Here is a 23,081-nt window from a genome sequence, read left to right on the forward strand (position 1 = left end):
GGCGCGGGCGCAGCCCATAGCCCTGGAAACTGATTTTCATTCTGTCAATCTCTCGCTGTACCGTGTACTTTGGCGCTTCTCCATTTCATCGTATCGCGAATCAGTGATCATGAACGGTCGAGGAACACCAAGCGGCGGGACGAATGACCGGGGTCCGGCATGCTCTCCTCCGATCTCGCCGCATCTCAAGTCCGTGCCATCATTGAAGATGTTGATGTCCCTTTACCACTTGCGAGCCCACTTCAAAGCATCATGAGGGGCGGTGCTGGGCTTGCCGGAGGTCTGCTGGCTGGCATCTGTGGTGTCTTCACGGGTAAGTGTCCGCCTGATCATAGCACTCACATATCCAATGAGCTCACATCTAAACAGCGTACACGGCCTTCCAGCCAGCGCTCAAAGAAGATGCCGAAAAGCGTGCTGGGACCTTCCGCGAACAGCATGGAGAGGAGAACAAGGACAATGTGCTGAGCCAGGCCATTATCAGTGACCTCAAGGAGGCCAAGGAAGAGGTCAATAAATATGACAGCGGTGGCTTTGCCTGGGGCATCAGGAAGGCGCTGTTTGGGTCAACGCAACCACACGACATCCCAGCAGCATCGGGCGCTGATGCAAACACTCGAGACGAGAAGGAAAATGAATAGAGGAGCAAGGATATGGATGCCCGTGGTGGCGGGAAAAAGCTGCTATCCCGCCGGCCAACGTTGGATCGCCCACAGCTGTCATGGCAACTGCCCATGAACAGGTCTCCGGTCTGCTCCGCTGTGGCCACTTCTATGGTTGCCGCTGCCTCCCACAAGCATGAACTCCAGACGCCACTGGTTCTGCATACACGTACGACTACGCGAAATCATCCTCTTTCTGCTCGATGTTGTCCTTGACCCGCAGAAGCAGCGTCGTCTTCCACTTATCAAGCTTTGACATCTGGTCAAATTGGAACAGCTTGTCCGCAAATTTCTCTTGGTCTCCCTCATCTACTGCCTCTACGAGATCAACAAGAAGTTGATGCTCCCGAGTCTGGGTGAAGCCGGGTTCAAGGTCTCGGTAGGAGTCGAGCGCCCTGTTCATAGCCACCATATCGCCATTGGCGAGGTGACAGATGCCTGCTTTCAGGAAGTACTCCTTGACCGACCACTTCATGAGATTGTTGTTTATCGCGGATTTCGAGATGCGTTCGTAGTTGGAGATCGCTTTAAGATAATCGCCCTCGAGAGCAGAGATATCAGCAAGCTTGAGATAGAGCTTGTTCGCAAGTCTGGCGCAAGACGTCAGCAGGCCTGCGACCATAGTGAATGGACCAAATTCAAGCAAAGCACATACTGCTCAGCGTTGTCGTTCTCGTACCAACCCGCCGCTGTCTCATAGGCTTCCATCGCCCGTTTCTGGTCCTGAAGCTCCACCTCGTACAGCTCTGCGAGGTTCTGCTTGTGCGTGGCTGCTCTCCTGAAGTTACCTTTGATAGTGTAATGCTGGATAGCCTGCTCGAGTACTCTCGCTGCCTCCTCGGGCTCATCTTTTCGATAAGATTTGTATGCTTCGGTCAAGGTATTCGCGGCGTCATCAGGCTCGCTGAGTTTGGAGGACTGAATCTGTGCTGCCTTCTCAAATGTTTGCCCGGCCTCTTTGCCTGCTTTCTGCATACGGAAGGCGTTCGCGGCCTGCGTATACAGTTCGACAGCATTCTCCCACTTCTCCGTCCGGCCACCAAATAGAGAGAATCCGCCAGTCGCAGACTGAGCAGCCTTATCTGCCTACGATCCACAATTCAGCGGTGTTCCATGGCACATAGTCCGGTAGCTGATGGTGGGGCTCACCTTCTGCAGGAGCGCGCGTGGGTCTTGCGCCATGGTCGCGGTGTGCTCGTCAGATTTGGGGATCAAGTCTGGGTCCAGCGGCTTGAGGATACTGTGGCCGCTGGAGCCTAGAAATCGTCTGAAGTTGGTTGCGTGTCTCGAGGTGCGGCTGGTGAGAGGTGACAAGACAAGCTACACGTGCCTTGGCGATGACGAAACAAGGTTGGCCAGGGTCTCGATGCTGGAGCGCGTGCTTCAAGTCGCGTCGACCGAACTCCACGCTTGATGGAAGGCTCGAGTCACTTCCAACACCAACAATCGCGGCCGGAACAAGCAATTGCAGACAACGTGGCATGCTTTTTCATCAGAGATATGTGCAGCATAGCAAATGAAGCGATGGCAGGATCGCGGAGAGGTGGCGGATTCAGATGAGGACGAACTCGAACTCGAACTCAGCATTGAGTCTTCCGCGGAGACACCTCCGAGAAAACGACCAAGGCTGGATCAGGTCTCTGGAATCACGGGACTCGCACCGCCATCGGATCATGGCGCGAAGACAGATGATGAAGATGAGATTGCTTGGCTTCCGGCCAAGGCGGCGACGACGTACGGACGAAAGGGCAAGGGCAAGCCAGCGCGAAGCAATGCAACAGCGTCCTCCTCCCGCGCGCAATCGGTTGAGCGCTATGGGGGCGACAAGCTGGTGCCAATGATACCAGCTTTGCCAGACAAGACGATATGTGAGGCTATTCGAACCACTGCCAGCTCACCTGCGCACGGCTGGCTTGGAGGGACCACAGATCTGGATAATGCTAAGCCTAGCCTTTCCATCGATTCACCTCTGGCAGTTCCACTGCCGCCTTCCTCGGCCGATTCAAGCGACGAAGATGAGCTGCCAGACGTGAGTCAGATCTTCGCAGCAAAGCGCCAGGACAATCGCTATGCTTCGAGATGTCGTACATCCAGCTCGTTGAGCGAGCGCTCCGTCTCTCCCCCCACGGACTTCCATTCCCCAATTCGGCCTCTCACGAGTCGCAGCGAATCTGGGCGAGAAGCGCTTTGTACGACTGCGAGCGATGAAATGGTCGGTGTCACACTTAACGACTTCGCTGCTGTCGATGACGATGTTGCTTCAGCAAAGCGCAGTCTGCGAGCGCGAAAAGACATTCAGCTACATCCATATCTTCTTGAGAAAGCCAAGTATCAGAGACAATTCATGGAGCGCGGATTGAAACCTGTTCGATTGGTCCAATCGGATCCTCAACGCGAAAATGATGGGACTCCGTCTTATCCAAGCAGCAGTCAGGCTACCCTGCCGTCGTCCAGCCCTGCCGTCTCTGAGATAGGCGTGACGTCTGAGAAACCTACAATTCAGCCAACGTCTGTTAATTGCTTTATCGCCTCGCCTCACAAAACCCAACATCTGCCGGTCGAATCACACCAGCGATTGAAGAGGAGAAAACTTCATCACACAGACCCGTCGACGAGCTTTTCTCTCCATGCTCCCGCCTCACAGCCTTTGTTTGATCACTTTTCGATACCGCCCTCGCCTCCAAATACTTCAAGCACAGAGAGTAGTGTGGAAGAGGAATCTCGTCATGTACGCCGCTCGCCCCCCAGATTCAAGTTTCCTCCCGGCTTCACTCCTCAACCGTTGCCCACGCCTGTGGTCTCCTCGGATGTAAGACGTGCCATGAGGGACGAGTGGTCAGATTCAGAGTCGCCGCCAAGGACAACACGACGGAATCAACCGGTGCGGCTCGACAGCACTCCTGTGACAAGCTCTTTAGAAGACGATTCGGAAGTTGAATCGGAGGCAGAGCTAGAAGCTCAACGTCTGCAGCGTGAACGGAGACGAATCAAAGGTGTTTTACCCGCATCGTGGCTCAAGATTGACATGCATCAGCAGCAGAGGCAAAGGTCTCATGAGTTAGCCTTACAATCCACGAGGCACAGGTCAATCACACTCTCGCCGGAGCAGGCTGAGCCACGGAAGGGTGTCGCCAGGCGCGTCAGTGGTCGGCTACGGCGAGGCAGCGTAGCTGGGAAAGAGAGCATAGAATCCGATGGCGCAGAATCGGACCATTCGGTTCAGATGATCGACGTTGTACAGAAACACGCAGGCGTTAGCCCTGATCGACAGCGCTTCAGTTTCGCCCAAGAGTCTACAGTGAATGATGATTTGATCGAAAATGACTTCGTGGATCCCATGCTAGCTGGTCCTTCCCGGCGTGCCCAGCAGACTAAAAGGAAGAGCTCGCGTCAGCCACGGATTAGTACAGCATTGGGGCAAGGAGCAAGAACAATTGACGACTTCTCCGAAGAGCGCTCGCATGGCGCAGAACCAAGCGCAGTACGTGTGCAAACTGAACGCACCCCGAGATCACCGTTCAAAAGACGACCTTATCCGAGAAAGGACTCATCTGTACCTCTGAGCATAGTTGATGCTCCACGATCGCCTAGAACACGAGACGTCCAATTGCCACAGTTTGTTCGGCTTGCTTTGCGTCAAAGCAATCGTATCCAAAACCAAGGTCGCCACGGACCTCATGACAAGATCATCCGCCTCACGACCTCAGACGACACCGCTGAAGCAGATTCGGTCCTGCGAGCTTGGCGCCAGGGTATGCTTCTGCCTCGCTATGAGCTCATGCCATCCGGCAACCACAACTGGGCAACGTCAGAGAAAAGTCCAACACATCGCGAAGCGCTTCGCGAGCAGTCGCACAACTCGCAAAGGCACGAGCCTTCAAGTACGACTAGGACAACTGCTGGCGCGTCTCATGCGCTTACCAAGCCTGATGTAAATTCTGTGCGCAAGACGAAGTACAAACAAACTCGATTGCCTCATGCTGTAAGGTCAGCTCAGGCGCCGATGCACAATCCATCTCGCCTGGGTACAAAGGTCGGTGAGGGTCAGCTTCGAAAGAAGTCATCCGCCCGGCGCTATACGCCTGCACTGCGCTCTGCACAGCTCGAAACGCTCCAGCAGGACTTTGACAATCACCATCGCGAGGAGGCTTTCGAACGTCGAATGCAGTGTCTGACTGAAAATGTAGCTTTACCAGGAAGGCATGCACGATCATCCGAGTACCAGATCACGCGATTCCTGTATAATCATGATCAACAGGACCAAATCCGGACAGGAACGGACCAGATCAGACCTGCTGTTCCGGCTGTCGAGCATGATACGACTATGGATTTCCCTCACAGACCGCGCAAGTCACGTCCGCAAAGGCTAAATGCTGAAGCAAGCGAGTATCGCCAGCCGGACGAGCTCACGCAGATCGACGCGAACAATGCCGATGATGAGCAAGACAAAATCAACATCTCTAGCCCTGTCTTGCATGGCTTTGGTCTGTTCGGCTCACGATATACCGTTAACTTCAACATCGAGCCATTGCCACCAGGATTCCTTTTCCAAGCCGACACGATCATTGGAAGCGGAAAACTCGCGGAGGCGCTAGATCTGTCAAACCAAGACCTCGACAATCCGCGCGGCCAAACACATTTCGCTTTCGCAGATCAAAGCCGTAATTGGGGAGTCTGGAATGAAGACGTGGCTGCAGACTTCTCACGAATGACTGTCGAAACGATGGATGAATTGCAGAGATTACACATCGTTTCTGCAGGTGCCGGTCTTAACCAAGTACGCAATTTTATGGACCAAAACGTGAACGCTTCCTTACGGTCAGCGGTAACATACTGTTCGAAGTGTGTATACTTTGTCGACGCCGTCGACCGGCAGCACTTTGCTGAGAGCCTTTGCCGGCTTGTGAACGATGTATCGGACATCATCGAGGAGTATCAAACAGATGTATCCCGCAATCCGAAGGCATTCAATGAGACTCGACAATACCTGGTGATCTTAGCTGTGCTGGCCAAGCAAGTGACATGCCACCCTACCGTCAGCAGGGGCACCAAAGACAGAGCATCTGACGTATTGAATGCCACAGCATTAAGCCTCTCGAAGCATTGTATCGCCGACCAATTCGAACAGCTGCGAGCGGACTACGAGAGCTGCCGCAATGCCGCTTTGCTGGAAGAAGGCATCTCTGGCAGTGCTTGGGCACTGAGCAGCCTCGTGATTTTGATCAATTCATTTCAAACGCTCGGATCAGATGCCAACTTCTGGCTGGTCATTAGCGCAGCTCTTTTCGGCGATATTCAAGGATACTGTGCCGTAAGCGATTTTGAGCGTCAATGGCACAGCCTATTTACGATCTTGCCGGCACTAGATATTGACAGCCGTGGTGTGCTGCAGCGTTCGGCAAGGAATCGTTCGTCGGAAGCGTGGACTATACCCAAAGCTTGCATCCTGCGCACTTTCGAGCTGTATGAAATGTCCAGCAGGATACGGGGCTTCACTGTGAATGATTATATTCGCACATTACTTTCGCGTTGCTGGTGCTTGATTGAAAGATGGCATTGGTGGCGATCCGAGCCAATTCTTAACACCATCTTCGACTTCTTCAGCGGCCGAAGCTTAGGCTTCCTTCACAAAGAAGAATCTCAAGGGTCTCTCGAATTTTTGGAAGAACTCAGCTCGCAGCCGTCACTCCAGGTCCTGCCGAGCGACCGCTCATTTCACATTTTCGTCAAGCTTTTAACAACATCATTCCTGCGGATGCGTGATAATCATGTCTACGACGGACGCAAGATTTCAGGCTTGGCGTGGCGCTTCATACCAAGCCATGGTAGAACATACAACAAGGACATGGATCTCAAGCAATCCGATCTCGATGCACTGCAAAACCACCATGATCTACTCGTGGCTTTGTACTATGCTCTGCCGCCTGTCCATCGGCCAAAAGCAAATCTAGTGCGCGATCTTGTTGACCATACCAAGTCTCATCGGAAAGCTTGTGATGTTAACGTCAGGGCCTGGGCAAATCTTACTGCATTCCAAGCATCCACTGCTGAGCCATTGGAAACTATGCAGCCCCTATCTGAGTGGTTTGTGGCTCTAGTAAGGGCAGCAGTACACCAGTACAGGTTGGCCAAGAGTGAAGCTGAACAGGACTTTGAGGAAGCCAGAAAGGAAGGTTCAACTTCTGACGAGGTTAGACTCCAGGCCGTCATCGCCAGCAATCAGCGCCCGATAGCTGCGACGATTGTCAATGCTCTTGCTGGACTCAAACGAGCTCTGCAATCTGCCCGCAACATCTCGAGCGTGCGGTATCTCGTAAAGACAACACAATTCTGGACTGTACTGGATCTCTTTGACCCATCTCAGCGTCGACTTCTCAGTGCCATGCTTGAAGCTGTCCAAGCTATGGACACGGCACTCGAAATAGACGAGAAGTTGTCTTCGACAATAGAAAGTCGGAGTCTGAGCGAAGACAGTCAGGAGTTTGGTGATATCAGTGCTCTCCAGGAGTTTGCCGCGCATGACACCACTACACCATCATCATTGCTCGATGCGGTTGCTGATACTCTCGTCACGCCAATGGGTCAATTTGTGTCGAACGTTTTCGGCGCAGACTCTGCTCCTGACGAGTCACTGCTGCAGAGAGTGATCAGCGTTTGGGTATCGATCGCAAATCGACTTGTGAAAACATCAGCGAGAGACTGGAGTGCCTTCCTCAACGAGTATAGCACTCAGAGCTGGGCTCAGATGCGTAACACTCCACAATGGCGCAAGTACACTCCTTACTTCATGGCTCACGTGGTCCAGCAGCCTACTTTCCCGGGAGATGAAAGTGTTGCGCAGAAAGTGCTCAATGCATGGGTTCTGTCGCTTGTGGAGAGAGAGGCTTCGCTGAAATTTCAGCATGTACTCACGGCTGCGCTGCTCAATCATTGCAGGGAGGAGCGCCTGTTGCAGAACCTCCCTTTTGCTCAAGATCAGGACGGGCAATTCCACATAAAATTGAGCGAACTTCGGCAGAGAAGACTCCCGCTTTTGTCGTCACTGTTGTCGAACATGCGAGAAAGCTTAGCAGAAGCTCATTCGAACCACAATCGCCCAATGGCGGAGTCCAGAAATATGTACGCTGCTGTACTTCGGCAGCTGATGCAGGCGATGAAGCATAATTATCAAGAGCTTCAGACGGAGAAGGAAAGTGAAGTTGCTGACAGTACCGCACAAGGATCATACGTTGAATTCGTTCAGCATGTGGTCTCTTTGCTGCAGCAGCACACGAGCGACATATGCAAGGTGGATCCGTTCTTCACTGACTCCAACGCCTTCCCGCTTCCTGTTCGGGATCCAACTTATGTTGTCGGCAAGCTGAAGAGATATTCACCGAGACTCGGCGAAGCCAAGTCACGCAAAGAACTTGCTGTGTTCATGCAGACTGTCAGCGAAAGAGCCGCCGTGGATGGACAGCAGCAATACTTGGCCGAGCAGCTATTTGAGGCGATGAAAGCAACGCCAGAACAGGACTCAAGTAATGGACCTTCGCTTCGACACGTACTCTTGACATCAATGTTCCCGGCATACATCAATACAATATTCGCTACAACCTGTGGATGGATCCTCGCGATTCCTATGTTGGACGCCTGTAAAAACGTGGCCATGGATCTTATCTACAAGGTCGACTTTGGGAATGACGGCGCTGTCTTGGCAACCACAGAATCTGTGACAGCTGTGTTGCACAGCATCAATGGTCAATGCCAGTCCGGTTTGGCGCGTGCTGGACTGTCGGAGATGGCCAAGTACATGCACGTACTAGCGATTATGTTTGATGTCTGCAGCTCTGTTCTGCAGCTGGCTTCCGTCGTGCAACATGCAACATCACATGGCCGTGACTTGCTGCACCTCCTACGGGCGCTGAACAGGCAAGCTCGAGGCATAGAGCAAGTGTTGGATGGCGCCGTCGAAGTCGACTGTCTTGAGTGCGCTGGCGGAGGACCATCGCCCTGGCCTGATACTCAGGAGTTTGTGAAAAGGCAAATCTACGAGTCGCTGAGCAACTGGCAGGTTGTAGATGGACGATATTTCTTGCGAAGAGGGAATCTTCTGAAAGAAATAATTGTCAGACTGGGGGATGCTAACGAAGAGAGGGCCGTATTGCGGCAGAGCATTCGAAGTTTCAAGGGCAGATATGAAGCGACATTTGCGCCGAGGCAGAGGAAGGTACAAGTGGTATGCGAGGATGCATGCGAGCTCTCGCAGCTCATGATATGATAGGAAGGTGATCGAGAGCGGATGGAATGTCGACAAAATTGAGTTGATAGCGTTCTGAGCGAGTACAGTTCTGATAGGGTCGAGATACTGTATTGTGCATGAGAAGGTGTGCGTGCGTGCGTGAACCTTTTCCCTGCTCGTGCATTGCAGCAATGCCGCCACCCGACGAGGATCAACAACCACCTCCAGCGATACACCAGCATGTTTCAGCATGTGAAAGTGAAAAGATGACAAACGCGGGGTACATCATGCGGCACGCCCATCATCATGACGGATCATCACCAGCGGGATTTGTTTGTTGTGCGACGATTTCAGGGTCCGGGGAACGGAGGGTGATGTGCATATGAGGTAGACGAGCGGCGGTAAGCGAGGTCAATCATGGTGGTATGCGGCGGTACTTGCTGTCTGCACCTCCTGGATACCTAGTAATGAGCTTGCCATATATACTTTGTGAAGCAGGTGGGAAGGAGTTGTAGGCGTACGTTGATGCGTCTTTTTCTGCCGAAAATAAGGTCAAGCCCTGGGAGGGTACTTAGAGAAGGCATCAGCACCGACTCTGGTTCGAAAATACGAGGATGGCCTTCACGAAACGACAGCTGATCACTGGCTTCAGCGTTGTGTTTCTGGCTCTACTCACGATCTTGGCGGCGTATGCGCTTCATCGATGCAATGCGCTCAACTTACCCATTCCGAACTCCTTATCAGCGTTCATAGTCGCTCTCCCGCCGCTGGCTGGAATTGTCCTGGAGTCGCTGATCAGCTTTCAATATCGGCTTGCTGCAAAAAGACGGCTTCAGAACAGCAAAGTATTCCAAAGCGTAAATGCTCTTTTCCTGGTTTACGAAGCGGTCGTGGCAACATTGGCGGGTACGCACATTATGCCTGTTGGCGGGTTATGGTGTCCTTTGCATGACAGATGGAGCGAGATGTTCCGAAACAAAGACAGCCGCGCGATCAGGAGCATTCAAGATGCTTTCACGTGTTGTGGCTTTGCGTCGACCAGAGACATGGCATGGCCATTTCCGGATAACAAACACGGATCCGATGCATGTGTCGTACGTTTCGAGAGGGACACAGCGTGTTTAGGGCCTTGGAGACATGAAGAGCAGACTGTCGCAATCATGTTGCTGGTTGTTCCCGTGGCGGTATTTCTCTGGAAGGCACGTCTTTTGTCGTCGATGAACGGATTGAGATGACTGATTCTCTCCAGGTGGCCTTATTCGTGACACCAGGCTTTGACACATCGTGGTTGCCATCCACCCTCCGATTGCCGATCGAGGATAACCAGAGCAGCGATCGACGACGGCCAGCTCTTCTCTTTCGCGATGTTGAGGACGAGGGCGAAGTTGACAGTCTCAGGGACGAAGTAAGACAACCTCGAATCAATCTGGTTATTTGCTGACCTTGGTCTTCCCCTTTTCAGGTAGCGAGACTGAATAAGGATTCGAATCTGGCCACGGTAAGAAAGGAACAAGTTGAGGGCACCTCGGGGTTGGAAACATTTGCTGACATTCGAATCGTCATTTTCTAGCACATTGAGCAAGGAAGAGTTCAACCATCGGCCCTCATTCAAGAGCATGAGAATTCGTGGACCAGAGATTGATAGCCAGCGAAGCTGTAGGAGCACGGCGTAATCGGCGCATGAGTTGACGATTTCGCGGTACTCATTCGAGCACGATATTTGCCTTTTGAGATCCTACTTTCCCTCCCTGCATGCGTTTATGATAGGATATACTCATCCTTGGCCTCTTTCGTTGCGCGTGTTTGGCGACTTTCCGGCGTCCACCGGTAATCCATGCATTCATTGGCTTGCGAATACCAATGAATTTGCCCTTGGGAGTAAATACTTCCACCTCAGGAACACTATTCGCTGAATCTGCTTGATGGCCCAGTTCCGCGGTGAATGCATCAGAAATCAAGCTCTTCTTACGGCTGCGGACTTGGCATGCCAACTCAACCCAGCCAACACCTTCGATCAAAATATCGGCACTGTAGACAATGAAAGGCAGATCTGCGACCTTTCTTTTACCAGCAGTCTTATCTGTCAAAGACCCAGTGCGCTGCTTTGTGGCATCCCATTCGAGCTTAAACGTACCAGCACTCTTGATGCGTTGCTTTGCCTTCTCCGTTCCAATGTTGTCCACCGTCCCGGTATACGGCTCTCCCTCTTCATCCAACCCAGTTTGAATAGCTATAGCTTTGCGAGTAGCTGTAGCATGAGCATGAAGTGGAGTGAATGGGTAGGCTAACACCGTCAAGTCTTCCGTTTTTGGAGTGATGCGAACTATGCCGCCGAGCAAGAGCGACTGGCCAGGCTTGAGTGTGTACTGCTCGGGCTTTATCCTGCTCTTCATGACGAGAGACGCATGGTGTTCTGGCTTGACATGCGTTTCCATCGAGCTCCGCATGACGCCCGGAAGATCGATGAGTTCACCTTTCCCATTACCAAAGGGCAGGCGAATAGGAGCAGCAGTGGTCCCTGGGAGTGATGAGACGATGGGCATATCAGGATACTGCACCTCCTTTTGAGCTGGTGGCAACAAGGAGAGGTTTTCGTCCTCGTCTCCATCCTTGTCATCTTCCTCCTCTGCTTCCAGTTGCCGCAAGGTCTGCTGTGCTGAGTCGTTGATCTCACCAGGCACGAATGGAAATGATTGGGCATCTTGCTTTGGCTCCAGTGCTCCTTCTGCAGCCTCCATCATGCTGTCTCCGATGCCGGAAAATGGTGCATTGTTGGACAAATTCTGATGTTGTCCTTGCTCGAGAGCCTTATTCGCAGCATTATTGTCCTCCTCAATAACCTTGTCCACGGAATCGATGTGAGTTTGGCCGCGCTGTCGGACCTTCTGCAGCTTCTCCTGGTCCTGAGCAGATAAGCTCCTGCCTTTGGGATAGACGACTTCGAATAGTGCGCTTTTGCCAACGTTGACCTTGCCCACTACCCATCCTGCTCCTCCTCGCTTCCAGATCTCTTCCTTCACCTGCGGTGTCCACCAGCCACGCTTTGCGCTGACGCATCTCACGTTTCCCAATCTAAGGTTCTTGCCAGCTCGTCCCAGCGCGTCGCGGAGCACTTCCTGCAGATAGGGCATCAGGCGATCAACCATTTCTTTCTGCGGCGCGAGCAGATCAGAGCGAGTGATGATGAAGGAAATGTCAGCCTGACGGCCTCTGATATACTGGGTCGCTTTGGAGCGTCGATTCCGAGTGCGTAGTCGTGGAAGGTCGAGACGGGAGATGAGGTTCGGGATTAACGACATGGGAAAGTCGGCGGCGTCCAGAACGTGGTAGATGTGGTTGTCTCTGTGTGGACTCGCTTCGATTATGTCACGAATTGACTCCATGGAAGGATGCAGGATTGACGTGCCTTTGGACTGATAGATTAAATTATGGCATCGATCACACAGCATCGGTTTCGTGTTCTCCGGAAGCACTTCCGTTGCTGCTGCTGTGGTGAGAGTAGCAGTATCGGCGACATCATCGCCAGCCAATCTTGCAATGGCGTCTTCAAAAACACGGTCCTCGTCGATCATTTTCGGCCGGCGCGTATTCCGCCGTTTTGGGCTGTAGAAACCAGGCGATTCAGCCTCGACTGTCTGGCTCAGAGCACCACATCCTGGACATACTAGGGGCAGTGTCTTCGCAAAATTCAGATGCTCATCCGAAGATGGAGATGGAGCCTGACTCGATACTGGAGGATGCTTCAGCTCCACCGCTTCTTCCTGATCCCTCCATGCTGTCCTGCTGAAGCTCCTGAGCAGACATCTATCTGGATCTGCTGCTGTCCATTGTAGCTGGCGGGTCAGAGAACTGGTCAGGCCTGCCGATGCAGTCGATGCTTGTGCGCGGGCTGAGTTAAGCGTGTGCGTATGTCTTGTCAGGCGCGCGAGTCGGAACATCAAGAGGCGAAGGCGATGGCTGGATGTCGTGGTTTTTGCGAGAAGGAGGAGACGAAACAGTAGAATCGGCGACCACTTTATTAGACTTGGCGTGGAATAATAAGGTTGATCGATTATCGATGACCTGCAGCGGTTGCGTTGCGCTAGAGTCCCTGCTGCCGAGCCAAACTTGGCGCCTGGTTCACCTTGCAGCCCGTGTCGAAGTCCACATGTTCTGTTCTGTTTCCAGCACTGTGAGCAGACACTCCAGCGCACCGCATCGCATTGCTTCGGCGAACACCGATCCCGACAGCGACCCTCACGATCGAAACGATTAAGCAGCGCCACACGAAATAGCACAGTCTCTCCTCACGACAGCCTCTGCGACATGAACTGAACCACTCTTCTCCACCTCCGGCTAGGGAGAAGACGTGCGGTGCTGCGACTTGCCTCTGAATCCTCTGCCGCGAGAGCTCGATACCATGGCCGGCATGATCCAGTTCCCATACCCAAGAAAGTCCTCCACACCACATGCCTATGCTTCAACGCGATCAAGCTCTCTCCGAAACAAGCGCTGGCTACGGCAGTATGGCCCAACCGTTGCTGGCTGCATAGCCATTATCTGGTTGCTGGTATGGTTGTTCAATGGTAGCGCTTCCGCCACCACCACACATGTACCGCCCGGCACACCAAAAGTCGTGATCGTAACCACACTCGACCCCAAATTGCCCGACAAATTTAAAGAAGCCATCAAAGAGAACAGGAGGGACTACGCGCAAAGACATGGCTATGCCACCTTCTTCCCAAACACCACAGACTACGACCTCATGGAAAAGACACCACAGTCATGGTCAACGATACCAGGTCTCCGGCATGCCATGACCCTCTATCCACATAGCCAGTGGCTATGGTACCTTTCCTCCACAGCACTGATCATGGACTCCCACGAATCCCTCCACACCAAACTTCTCGAAACAAGAAAACTCGAGTCTCTCATGATCACCGACAAGCCAGTTGTCCCACCGGACAGCGTCATCAGAACCTTCTCACACCTCAAGGGCGAACGTGTGGACTTCATCATCACACAAGATCAGGAGGGTCTAGCAGGAGACAGTATTTTGATAAGAACAGGAGAGTGGGCCAAGTTCTTCCTCGACGCCTGGTACGATCCTCTATATCGCAGTTACAATTTTCAAAAGGCCGAGCGCCATGCGCTGGAGCATATCGTGCAGTGGCATGGCACAGTCCTAGCCAAGTTGGCATTGGTGCCGCAGAGAGTGCTGAACAGCTACACGAGAGAGGCTTCCGCGAGTAGCGGGGAAGGTAAGTGTTGAGAAGTCTTCACATGTGATTGACCGCGCACAATGCTGACTATTCCCAGGTCTGTACAAGGAAGGGGACTTCGTGGCCAACTTCCACGGCTGTCAGCGCGACCCGAAGCGTAATTGCGAGGACGAAATGAGCCCCTTGATCTCGAGATGGCGGGAATTGAAAGATCAGGAGCACAAGCGGTGATGAGACTTTCTCTTGCCGCTCGGGTCCATGTTTGTACCAATATGTTCTTTTTGTGCTGTGGCCAGTATGAACGGCTTGCATGAATCAATGGAGCGACATGCGACCTACGCAATGCTGCTCTTCCTCACGGCGTTCTCAGGTGTGTGAAGTCTTTTCAAGACGCGGACATTGGGCATGCATGGAAGCGTGAATTACCAAACAGGACATAGGAGAACCAAGCTTCGTGAACCCATCTAGGAAGAAATAGGAAGTGTTACTTGTATGTGGTTGAATGCTCGCATGATAAGTATTCACAATTGAAACCTTAGGGAACCGAAAGAACATCGTTTGACGTATGAAGAAGCGTGCAATGCCACCGGCCGGCCGCGGGCTCGTTCCCTCCACGACGAAGCCCAAGTCGTCATACTTGCGGCAGACTGCGCGCTGAAGCGTGGCAACGAGGTGGCTCGTACCATGACTTCAGGTATCTTAATTTGCCTTATAGACCAGTGGGACACAACTCACTGTGAGCGCCACTTGGGCCCAGTCTCGTCGCACTGCCATTCATCGTGCATCTATACAGGACCAGATCCGTTGTCGTGATAGAATTTTCGCAACAACGTCTCGACCTCCTGGAACTCCTTTTCTGCTTGCTTGATCGTCGTCTCGCAGTTCGACAGGCACTTGTCTTCATCTGGCTCGTCCTTGGTGCCTGTCTCATCCTTCATGGCACCAAAGTGCTGGATCTTCTCGCACGAATCTTTCACCTTGGTAAGGCCTAGAGTTGCAGAGGATCCTTTCAGGAAATGACCCAGTGCAGAGAGCTGGTTAAGATCTCGCTTGGTGCTGAGAAGCGGGTTAGGGCTCGAAATAGCAGGTCGCACGGGGCCGTGTAGCTTACAGATTGGTATGCATCTGCTCGAACGTCCCTTCGGCTTGAGTAAAGAAATCGTATACTATGCTCTTACTGAACTCTCGCTCCTTTGTGTCATCATCCATTTCGAGGATCTAGCAGCGCTGTCCGTTAGACAGAAATGACATCAGAGTGCGGATACTGGCATAATTGCTTCACTTACCTGTTCGAACGTCGCCTGGTCGATCAAATCTCCGAAATCATCGATCGTGACATTGTCGTCGGACTGCACGTCAAAAGCCCTGTTAGCATGATAATCGATAGATCGATGCTCACAGCAACGAGAACAGCGTGGAGCGTCCGCAGGTAGCAGCAGAATAGGGTACAGCATCACTGCTGGTCCAGGAAGGGAGGTCTAGGAAGGTCAATGCATACTCTTGCCTCTTGTGTTGCCGCCGGCATGGTGAGCGGTCAAACAGTGGTCTGCAATCGGCGCAGACCAAATGGCTCGCGGCCGTAGGTCCAGCTGTAGCTGTACGGGGTGGTGCAGAAGGTTACCGTCTTCGGTTGCTCGGTATGGTATGCGGTCAAGCAGCAGTTGGTGGGTGGTTTCAGATTTGGCGAGTTGCGCGTGCCGGCCGATGATGTCAGTTGAGGCACACCCTCTGGTCAAGTCAGGATCAAAGGAGCCCAGGATGAATTGGGACTCGGCAGAAGGGTAGGGGTAGAAGGTCAAATGTGCCGGGGAGCTCAATGGTGGATTCGGGTCTAGGTGCGCGAAATGAGTCGGTCGCTGGTCTCCGGACTCAAGGCGCTGGTGAAGAATGTGAGCTCCGTGGTGCAGATGACACTTGTGAAGCTTGCGAACAAACCGGGACCTGCAGATGACAGGCGCAGTTCCGGCAGGCGCGCACGTGTCAAAGCAGAGGAGCAGCAGGAGCAGGAGCAGGTGCCGGTGGTGCAGAAACAGCCGGGCGCGGGCGGGTTCTGAGTGAGGGAGTGGAGGGGAGAATGGTCGTCTGCGGTGGAGGTGTAATGAGAATTCGTGACAGGGTCCCACATTCACAGAAGGGCGTGGTGTGGATCTTCCATTGAACACCACTCCAGAGACGAGACTATCAGATGGCGTGTAGAGGGGCGACAGGATTGTGCAATGCTCTATTCAGTGCGAAGATGCGGGCAGGAGACATGCCGTCGCCGTCGCCGTCGCCGTCGCCGTCGCCGGCCTGCGTGAGTGAGTCTGCAATCACGTAATCTCCTGCAGCCACGTACAGCGCACTTTCTGCTGCCTCTGCCTCTGCCTCAATTTTTCGAATCTACCTACGTCATCTCACACAGGGTCTCGTCGTCGATCCCGTCGGGCCGGGCTTCGGCTGCCCTTGCACTTGCTCAATCGCCAAAGTCCAGACTCCAGACTCTCTCTACTGTCTTGTCTCCCTCTCCCTCTCTCTCTCTCCTCAAAAGCTTCATCGGCTTGAACCGCCCTCGGGCTTCGTCCTGATTACCGCTGCACGCACGCGAATCCAGCAGGACTGGTGACCTTGCGCTTCACTCGGTCAAATGTCGAATGCGCTGTGCTGTCATCTTCGCCAAGACTGTTTGTCTCTGGCGTTGACGTCTACTCTGCCTTGGCGCCCAACCTGGCAAAGTCAAAGCAATGCTCAACAGCCTGCTATCATCGGCCAGCCAGCACTCACTCACGCTAAGCTCTGCGATCTGCGGAACTGCTCTTGCTCCGTCTGCGCAGCGGGAGCCCACGCGATCGAGCGACCTTGGACCCTCCGCAGCTCGGTTTGACTGGTTAAGCCGTCTTCTGCCTTCAACAACTTCCCGCTATGCTGCGGCGAAGACGCGAAGGAGCCTGCTGCACGCCTGTCTACCGTGGCATCGTGACCGTAACAACATTGCATTCTCTAGCATGCCAGTTGCCGCCGTTAAGCGGGACGCCAGACAATACCACGACATTTACGGCACGTAAGCACAAATCTTCTGCTCGCGACGCTCTGTACACAAGGTACCTAGCTTTCTATCTCTTAAGCCATCTATTATACATCTTTTGACCTTGGCACACAGCCAGCCTCCGCTTTTATACACCATTCTTCAATTGCCCTCTCTGTTGTCATTTCCCGCCCGCTCGCAGCTGATGAACGAGAGGCTGGTAGCAATGCCGCTTCAACCCTTGATCTTGTAGATGGCCTCAGCAAGTCTGCCCACGTTCTCGGAGGTAATGCCAGCAACGCTGATTCGCCCATCTTTGGTCGCATACACCGAGTGCTCCTCCGCAAGCTTGGTCATCTGCTCAGGAGTCAGACCGGTGTACGCGAACATGCCGATCTGTGAAGTGATGTGGTCCCAGTTGTGCTTGCTGCCCAGCTTCTCGAGGTTCTGCTTCAGCAGGGTTCGCATCTTGATGATGCGGTCTGCCATGCCCTTGACCTCGCCAAGCCACTGCTTGTTCAAGGCTGGGTCGTTGAGGATGGTACTGGCAATGCGAGCGCCATGAACTGGTGGGTTGGAGTAGAGTGGACGGACAAGAATCTTGACTTGAGAATCGACACGAGTCTTCTCCTCGGCCGACGCAGTGACGATTGAGAATGCACCGACACGCTCTCCGTAAAGGCCCATGTTCTTGGCGAACGACTGAGCAAGACATGGCTGGTGACCTTGTTCAATGAAGTAGCGGAGAGCGTAAGCATCCTTGTTGGTGTCACCAGATGCGAAACCTTGGTAAGCCATGTCGAAGAATGGGAAATGCTCACCAGCCTTGACGGCATCGCTGATGGCCCTCCACTGCTCCTCAGTTGGGTCAACACCAGTTGGGTTGTGTGCACATGCGTGGAGAAGCACGATCGAGCCCTTCGGCATTGCCTTGATGTCGGCAATCATGCCATCGAAGTCGAGGCCAATGGTGTCCTTGTTGTAGTACTTGTAGCTCTTGACTTCCAGCCCGCTGTCAGAGAAGACTGCTTTGTGGTTGGCCCATGATGGGGTCGGGATGTAGATGGTCTTGGCGCCAGGATAATGGCGGGCGAGGAATTCACCACCTATCCGCAGGGCGCCAGTTCCAGATATGGACTGCGTGATGGCCACTCGACCGTCCTTGATGGCAGTACTGTCTGGTCCGTATGCTAGAAGTGCAGCAGCCTTGGTGAAGTCAGGCACACCAGTGATGCCCGCGTACTCCTTGTCGAGGTTTTGCTGCACCACCTTCTGCTCGGCCTCCTTCACCGACGGCAGCACATATGGCTTGCCCTTGTCGTCGCGGTACGCGCCAACACCAAGGTTGATCTTCTTGGTGTTGCTGTCTTTCTTGAATGCCTCAGTGATGCCCAGGATGGCATCTGGCGGGCCCTGAGGCACCTGCGACCACGCCGAGGCAGCGCGGACGGATTGCTTGACGATTGGAGCTTGGACGGCTCGCTGAAGGGCGGTGCGGGAGATCATGGCTGTAGCGTGGAGCGTGGTCACCAATGGCGGACGAGACAGACTCAATGGAATGGAACGCTTGCTGATAGGACGCGTGTTTGGATGATAGAAGACTGGTGCTCAATGGGAAGAGTGTGAAAGGGTGACTGTCAACTTTCTGGGGATTTTGGTTTTAGCTTTACGGAGCTGGTCTGGTCTGGAGATGCGTGGTCCGAGCGCCGACTTGAGCTTTCAGCGCTTCGGCTCGCTGATCCGACCCGACCCGACCATCGCCGCGCCTCCGCTGACTTGCTTGGGACTTGCAAAAAAAGTTCCTCTTCAGTCTATGCACGACCAAGCATGTTCTGCTAGACCGAACTCCACGAAATGGCAGAGACTGATGCGGAGAGGCCCGCCGCGGTCGTCAGGAAGAAAGGTCCGACCGCGCCGTTAGGTCCAGAGGCTGCAGCCCTCAAAAAGAGGCAGCAAGAGGCCAACCAGCAGTATGGCAGAGGCAAAGCGGTGTCGTTGGAAAATATCAGAGACAAGAAGCTGCGCGGCGAACTCAAGGCACTGGAAGCAAAGTACAGGGAAGCGACGCTCAAGGCGAAAGATGCTGAGATTCTGCTGGAGAACAGCTCGGGCTTCCTCGAGCCAGAAGGCAAGCTTGAACGCACCTACAAAGTGCGCCAGGATGACATAAAAAGCGACATAGCCGTGGAGACCGCAAAGAAAGGTTTTGAGTTGAAGCTCACAGAACTGGGTCCGTATTCACACGACTACTCGAGGAATGGCCGGAATCTGTTGCTCGCTGGTCGCAAAGGGCACGTAGCCACCATGGACTGGCGTAGCGGGAAGCTGGGCTGCGAGTTGAACCTTGGTGAGACTGTTCGCGATGCGAAGTGGTTGCACAACAATCAATACTTCGCGGTCGCGCAGAAGAGAAACGTGTACATATACGATCACCACGGTGTCGAAATCCACAACCTGGATCAGCATGTTGAAGCGACCCACATGGAATTTCTGCCATACCACTTTCTGCTTTCGACGATTGGTAAAGCAGGCTGGCTCAAATGGCAAGACACGAGTACCGGCAAGCTCGTCGCTCAGGTTAGCACAAAGCAAGGCACGCCCACCACGTTGGGGCAGAATCCTTACAATGCGATCATGCATGTCGGTCATCAGAATGGTACGGTGTCACTGTGGTCGCCGAATAGCACCACTCCCTTGGTGAAGATGCTGTGTCATCGTGGCCCGGTGCGCTCTTTGGCAATAGATCGGGAAGGAAGATATATGGTCAGCACTGGCCAGGACTTGAAAATGGCCGTCTGGGACGTGCGCAGCTTCAAGCCGGTGCACGAATATTTCCTTCGTCAGCCTGGCTCGAGTGTGGCAATAAGCGATCGAAACTTGACAGCTGTTGGCTGGGGTACGCAGACCACTGTCTGGAAAGACTTGTTTACCAAGAGTCGATCCGACATCGACCAAGTCAAGGTTCAGTCTCCCTACATGGCTTGGGGTGGCGAGGGGCAAACCATTGAACGTGTCCGCTGGTGTCCTTTTGAGGATATCTTGGGCGTAAGTCACAATGAGGGATTCTCGTCCATCATAGTTCCGGGCGCTGGAGAAGCCAACTTCGATGCACTGGAACAAAATCCATACGAAAACTCGAAGCAACGACAAGAAGGCGAAGTCAAGGCTCTCTTGACCAAACTTCAGCCGGAGATGATCAGCTTGAATCCCGAGAATGTTGGCAACCTAGATACGGCCTCCCACGAACAGCGACAGCGGGAGAAGGATCTTGACAGGAAGACTGGAGCCGAAGCTGAGAAGGACCGGATCGAGCAGCTCAAGAACCGTGGTCGCGGAAAGAACAGTAGTTTGCGCAAGCATCTCCGCAAGAAGGGGAACAAGAACGTCATCGATGAGCACAAGATGCGTGTAATAGAACTTCGTGAGAAGCAGAGACAACAGGCCAAGGAGGCAAGAGAGGGAAAGCAGATTGAACAGCTCGGACCAGCGCTCTCCAGATTTGCACGCAAAGGTGGCTGAAAATCGGGTACCTGGACGGAACAGCTTTTTATACCCACTCATGGGACAAGTCTTGGAGACCTGAATGTGTCTTGGCATACCGTAAAGGGTGGTAGGGCAGAATCGCCGTCGCATGTTCCACGGTAAAGCCCCAGCCATGATGACCGAGGAGCGGAAATCGCAACGTCTCTTGGGTGTAACGTCGCAAGGCTCGTACAAGGCTCTGCTGAGCTTCAAAGAAAGTAGGAACTGGAGCCGCGATGGATTATTATCTGGTTGGACAAAATGCACGTGTCGCTTTCGAGAGGCGACGAATACAGGACATTTATATGTGCATGGAGAAATCCTTCCATTGTAGCTGGGCCATAATAACGCACTCTCGCCGCCTTGGTCATGATCTACATGTTGTCAGGTGCACCTCCGGCAGAACGACTGTGCTCTGTTGCAGGCATCGGTCTTAAACCATCGCCTGCGTTCTCAGCCACTTGCCATCACGCATAGTGCTAGACTCGCCCAACACAAGCTAGAGGCCCGAAAATGGTATGCTGCAAAAGAAACAGAAAGTACATGCAGCCAGTCATATCACATTCATTCTAAGGACGCTTTTGCCTAGCAAAATATTTCACGCTGTCAGTAGGCGACTCAACTCAATTTCTCCACCTCTTGCTCAATAGCAGTAAAAACATAAATTCCTCCTCCATCCGAATGCTTCCTCCCCCCATTCGACACCTGATGCCTCCCACCCAACTCAATCTCATCCATACTCCCGCCGCCCTTTCTCTGCTTACTTTTAGTAATCCCAAATTCAAGATGTTCCAGACTATCATCATCCCTCATATCCTTCCCTCCACTTTTCCGACCGCCGTACGAATAATACGGACGATTGCCGTTAAGTGCCCCATTCGTAGCATTGACTTTCATACTGAAAGGATTCCTGAAGCTATGTAGCTTCCCAGATCTGCTGCCTCCTTCGAGCGAACGTGTTCCAGGCGGCGTCGTCAATCGTCCAGAACCGCTCAAAAGCGATTGCGAGGTGAAGATGTGGGGGCAGACGCATCGGACTGTTGGAAGGCAGGAGCAGAGGATTGCAGTGTTCATTTCGACGTTACTCCAGATGGCCGCTAGGCCGTTATTCCAGCTTACGTCCTTGGTGTTCGCGATCACGTACAGTGATTGGAGTCGAATGATGGAGATTACACAAGTGAAGCCTCCTAGAGCGAAGACGAGCATCAGGGCTCTTTTCCGCCGTTTAGGTAGTTCTAATTTGTTGATCATGGGTAGGGGGAGAACGGCGGTGGCGATGTCGGTGGCGATGCTAAGGCTAGAGTTCACAAACCTGAAGGGGTTCAAAGTCAATAAATTGAAGGTGAGGAGAGAGAGAGAGAGAGAGAGAGAGAGAGAGAGCACAATGTGTGGTGGTTACTTACCATATTGCGAAGCGTGGCAAACATTTGCCGCCTTGGATGGTATGATCCCAGAAAAACGCGATTGGCCAGCAGGAGAAGACAGCAGTGAGGAAGACATAAAGCCCGATGACGATGATAACGGCCATTAACGTCCAGGTCACGATTCGAAATCGCTGGTGTGGAAATATGCGGAGGTACTGAAAGAGGATGGACACTTTCGTGCATGTCATGGAGATGTTGTACACCCAGATCGACACGTAGAACTGCATGCAAGGAACTTGTCAATTTTTCTCCCTCCTCAGATTCCTATTTTGGTAATTCTTACCGCTTTCAGATTCGCGATGGACTCATGTAGTTCAATATCCCATTCATGTCTACCCATTCCCGTTTCGACTTGTATAATCATGCATACTGTAGTAGCGATTGCGAAGATCTATTATCATGTCAGTCAGTGTCGTTCACAAGCATGCATGCATTCAAGCTTATATAATTACCAAGGCGACAAGAATCAGAGCGTCGTCTACGCCTGTGTTTTTGGCAACCGCGCACCTGGCATATAGTCGCAGTCCGCAAAAGAATCCCGCCAGAACCGTGAAGACGACTGTGATTGCGATGATAGACGCCCCGGACGCATGTCCAGATACCATCTTCGTTCCCCTCTCGCGTGAAGGTAATCGCTCTCAGAGGATATATCTCTGCATGTCGTAGTACGTACACGCTCTTTCGGCCTCGGTCACGTAGCGTCCAGGAGGAGTTGGGACGAGATCGCGTTTCACCGAAAGGAAGTCTTGTGCCTTAGGAGGTCGAGTGCAGTGCTAGAAGGGAAATCGAGCTTGGCCGAGGGAGCTCGCAGTAGACACATCATTATACGACATATTCATCTCAGGGAGATGGTGAAGTACCGCGTGAAGGCGAAAGGCTAAAGCCTATAATGGCGATTGGCGATTCAGGCACCGGCGCTGACCAGGCTGTGCTAGAATAGCAAAGCATCCCTGTACTGAAATTCTAACTCGCCGAGCAGTGCAACGTGCGTGCGCTCTTTGACAAGAAGCAGCAATTGGGCAAAGCGAGATAGATCTTCACAAGTTGTCC

The 23,081-nt window shown here is 53.0% G+C and overlaps 9 protein-coding genes across 9 annotated transcripts; 4 read left to right on the forward strand and 5 right to left on the reverse strand.

Annotated features, from left to right (window-relative positions):
* Positions 1-65: 65 nt before the first annotated feature.
* Positions 66-1,953, reverse strand: MYCFIDRAFT_209742 (uncharacterized protein). The gene is made up of 4 exons (XM_007923160.1): positions 1,812-1,953; positions 1,318-1,748; positions 370-1,252; positions 66-313 (listed from the first exon to the last, which is right to left on the reverse strand). Exons 1-3 carry the CDS (start codon positions 1,842-1,844, stop codon positions 838-840), a joined length of 879 nt encoding a protein of 292 aa, XP_007921351.1. The 5' UTR covers positions 1,845-1,953; the 3' UTR covers positions 66-313; positions 370-837.
* Positions 1,843-9,398, forward strand: MYCFIDRAFT_192447 (uncharacterized protein; the record flags this gene model as incomplete). The annotated part of the gene is made up of 7 exons (XM_007923161.1): positions 1,843-1,962; positions 2,194-3,170; positions 3,747-3,801; positions 4,073-4,143; positions 4,254-8,871; positions 9,275-9,284; positions 9,382-9,398. The coding sequence occupies 7 exons, from the start codon at positions 1,843-1,845 to the stop codon at positions 9,396-9,398; spliced, it is 5,868 nt and encodes a 1,955-aa protein (XP_007921352.1).
* MYCFIDRAFT_148860 (uncharacterized protein) lies at positions 9,366-10,933 on the forward strand. The gene is made up of 4 exons (XM_007923162.1): positions 9,366-10,082; positions 10,133-10,288; positions 10,346-10,381; positions 10,454-10,933. Exons 1-4 carry the CDS (start codon positions 9,498-9,500, stop codon positions 10,523-10,525), a joined length of 849 nt encoding a protein of 282 aa, XP_007921353.1. The 5' UTR covers positions 9,366-9,497; the 3' UTR covers positions 10,526-10,933.
* Positions 10,713-12,557, reverse strand: MYCFIDRAFT_115389 (uncharacterized protein; the record flags this gene model as incomplete). The annotated part of the gene is made up of 2 exons (XM_007923163.1): positions 10,713-11,615; positions 11,766-12,557. Coding segments are annotated over 2 exons (1,695 nt in total), but the record flags the coding sequence as incomplete, so codon positions are not given.
* A 734-nt stretch (positions 12,558-13,291) lies between these two features.
* Positions 13,292-14,315, forward strand: MYCFIDRAFT_26886 (glycosyltransferase family 34 protein; the record flags this gene model as incomplete). The annotated part of the gene is made up of 2 exons (XM_007921597.1): positions 13,292-14,123; positions 14,182-14,315. The coding sequence occupies 2 exons, from the start codon at positions 13,292-13,294 to the stop codon at positions 14,313-14,315; spliced, it is 966 nt and encodes a 321-aa protein (XP_007919788.1).
* A 554-nt stretch (positions 14,316-14,869) lies between these two features.
* On the reverse strand, positions 14,870-15,609 carry MYCFIDRAFT_184978 (uncharacterized protein; the record flags this gene model as incomplete). The annotated part of the gene is made up of 4 exons (XM_007923164.1): positions 14,870-15,140; positions 15,196-15,302; positions 15,371-15,433; positions 15,583-15,609. The coding sequence occupies 4 exons, from the start codon at positions 15,607-15,609 to the stop codon at positions 14,870-14,872; spliced, it is 468 nt and encodes a 155-aa protein (XP_007921355.1).
* Positions 15,610-17,136: 1,527 nt separating this feature from the next.
* Positions 17,137-18,689, reverse strand: MYCFIDRAFT_209746 (uncharacterized protein). The gene has a single exon (XM_007923165.1). It carries the CDS (start codon positions 18,589-18,591, stop codon positions 17,320-17,322), a length of 1,272 nt encoding a protein of 423 aa, XP_007921356.1. The 5' UTR covers positions 18,592-18,689; the 3' UTR covers positions 17,137-17,319.
* A 250-nt stretch (positions 18,690-18,939) lies between these two features.
* On the forward strand, positions 18,940-20,953 carry MYCFIDRAFT_148869 (uncharacterized protein; the record flags this gene model as incomplete). The annotated part of the gene is made up of 1 exon (XM_007923166.1): positions 18,940-20,953. One exon carries the CDS (start codon positions 18,940-18,942, stop codon positions 20,602-20,604), a length of 1,665 nt encoding a protein of 554 aa, XP_007921357.1. The 3' UTR covers positions 20,605-20,953.
* A 680-nt stretch (positions 20,954-21,633) lies between these two features.
* MYCFIDRAFT_110067 (uncharacterized protein) lies at positions 21,634-22,633 on the reverse strand (the record flags this gene model as incomplete). The annotated part of the gene is made up of 4 exons (XM_007923167.1): positions 21,634-21,919; positions 22,011-22,252; positions 22,315-22,422; positions 22,484-22,633. Coding segments are annotated over 4 exons (786 nt in total), but the record flags the coding sequence as incomplete, so codon positions are not given.
* Between the last annotated feature and the right edge of the window lie 448 nt (positions 22,634-23,081).

Source organism: Pseudocercospora fijiensis (assembly GCF_000340215.1).
Source record: "Pseudocercospora fijiensis CIRAD86 unplaced genomic scaffold MYCFIscaffold_1, whole genome shotgun sequence".
Lineage (NCBI taxonomy): Eukaryota > Fungi > Ascomycota > Dothideomycetes > Mycosphaerellales > Mycosphaerellaceae > Pseudocercospora > Pseudocercospora fijiensis.

What these genes read in the sequence shown, in the direction of transcription:
- MYCFIDRAFT_148860 (XM_007923162.1), top strand. Translation starts at nt 9,498, where the DNA reads ATGGCCTTCACGAAACGACAGCTGATCACTGGCTTCAGCGTTGTGTTT. An exon ending in TGGCGGTATTTCTCTGGAAG is followed by an intron (nt 10,083 to 10,132) that starts GCACGTCTTTTG and finishes GATTCTCTCCAG; the next exon opens with GTGGCCTTATTCGTGACACC. An exon ending in AGGATTCGAATCTGGCCACG is followed by an intron (nt 10,382 to 10,453) that starts GTAAGAAAGGAA and finishes GTCATTTTCTAG; the next exon opens with CACATTGAGCAAGGAAGAGT.
- MYCFIDRAFT_209746 (XM_007923165.1), bottom strand. Translation starts at nt 18,591, where the DNA reads ATGATCTCCCGCACCGCCCTTCAGCGAGCCGTCCAAGCTCCAATCGTC.
- MYCFIDRAFT_209742 (XM_007923160.1), bottom strand. Translation starts at nt 1,844, where the DNA reads ATGGCGCAAGACCCACGCGCGCTCCTGCAGAAG. An exon ending in CACGCGCGCTCCTGCAGAAG is followed by an intron (nt 1,749 to 1,811) that starts GTGAGCCCCACC and finishes TGTGGATCGTAG; the next exon opens with GCAGATAAGGCTGCTCAGTC. An exon ending in GAGAACGACAACGCTGAGCA is followed by an intron (nt 1,253 to 1,317) that starts GTATGTGCTTTG and finishes GTCTTGCGCCAG; the next exon opens with ACTTGCGAACAAGCTCTATC.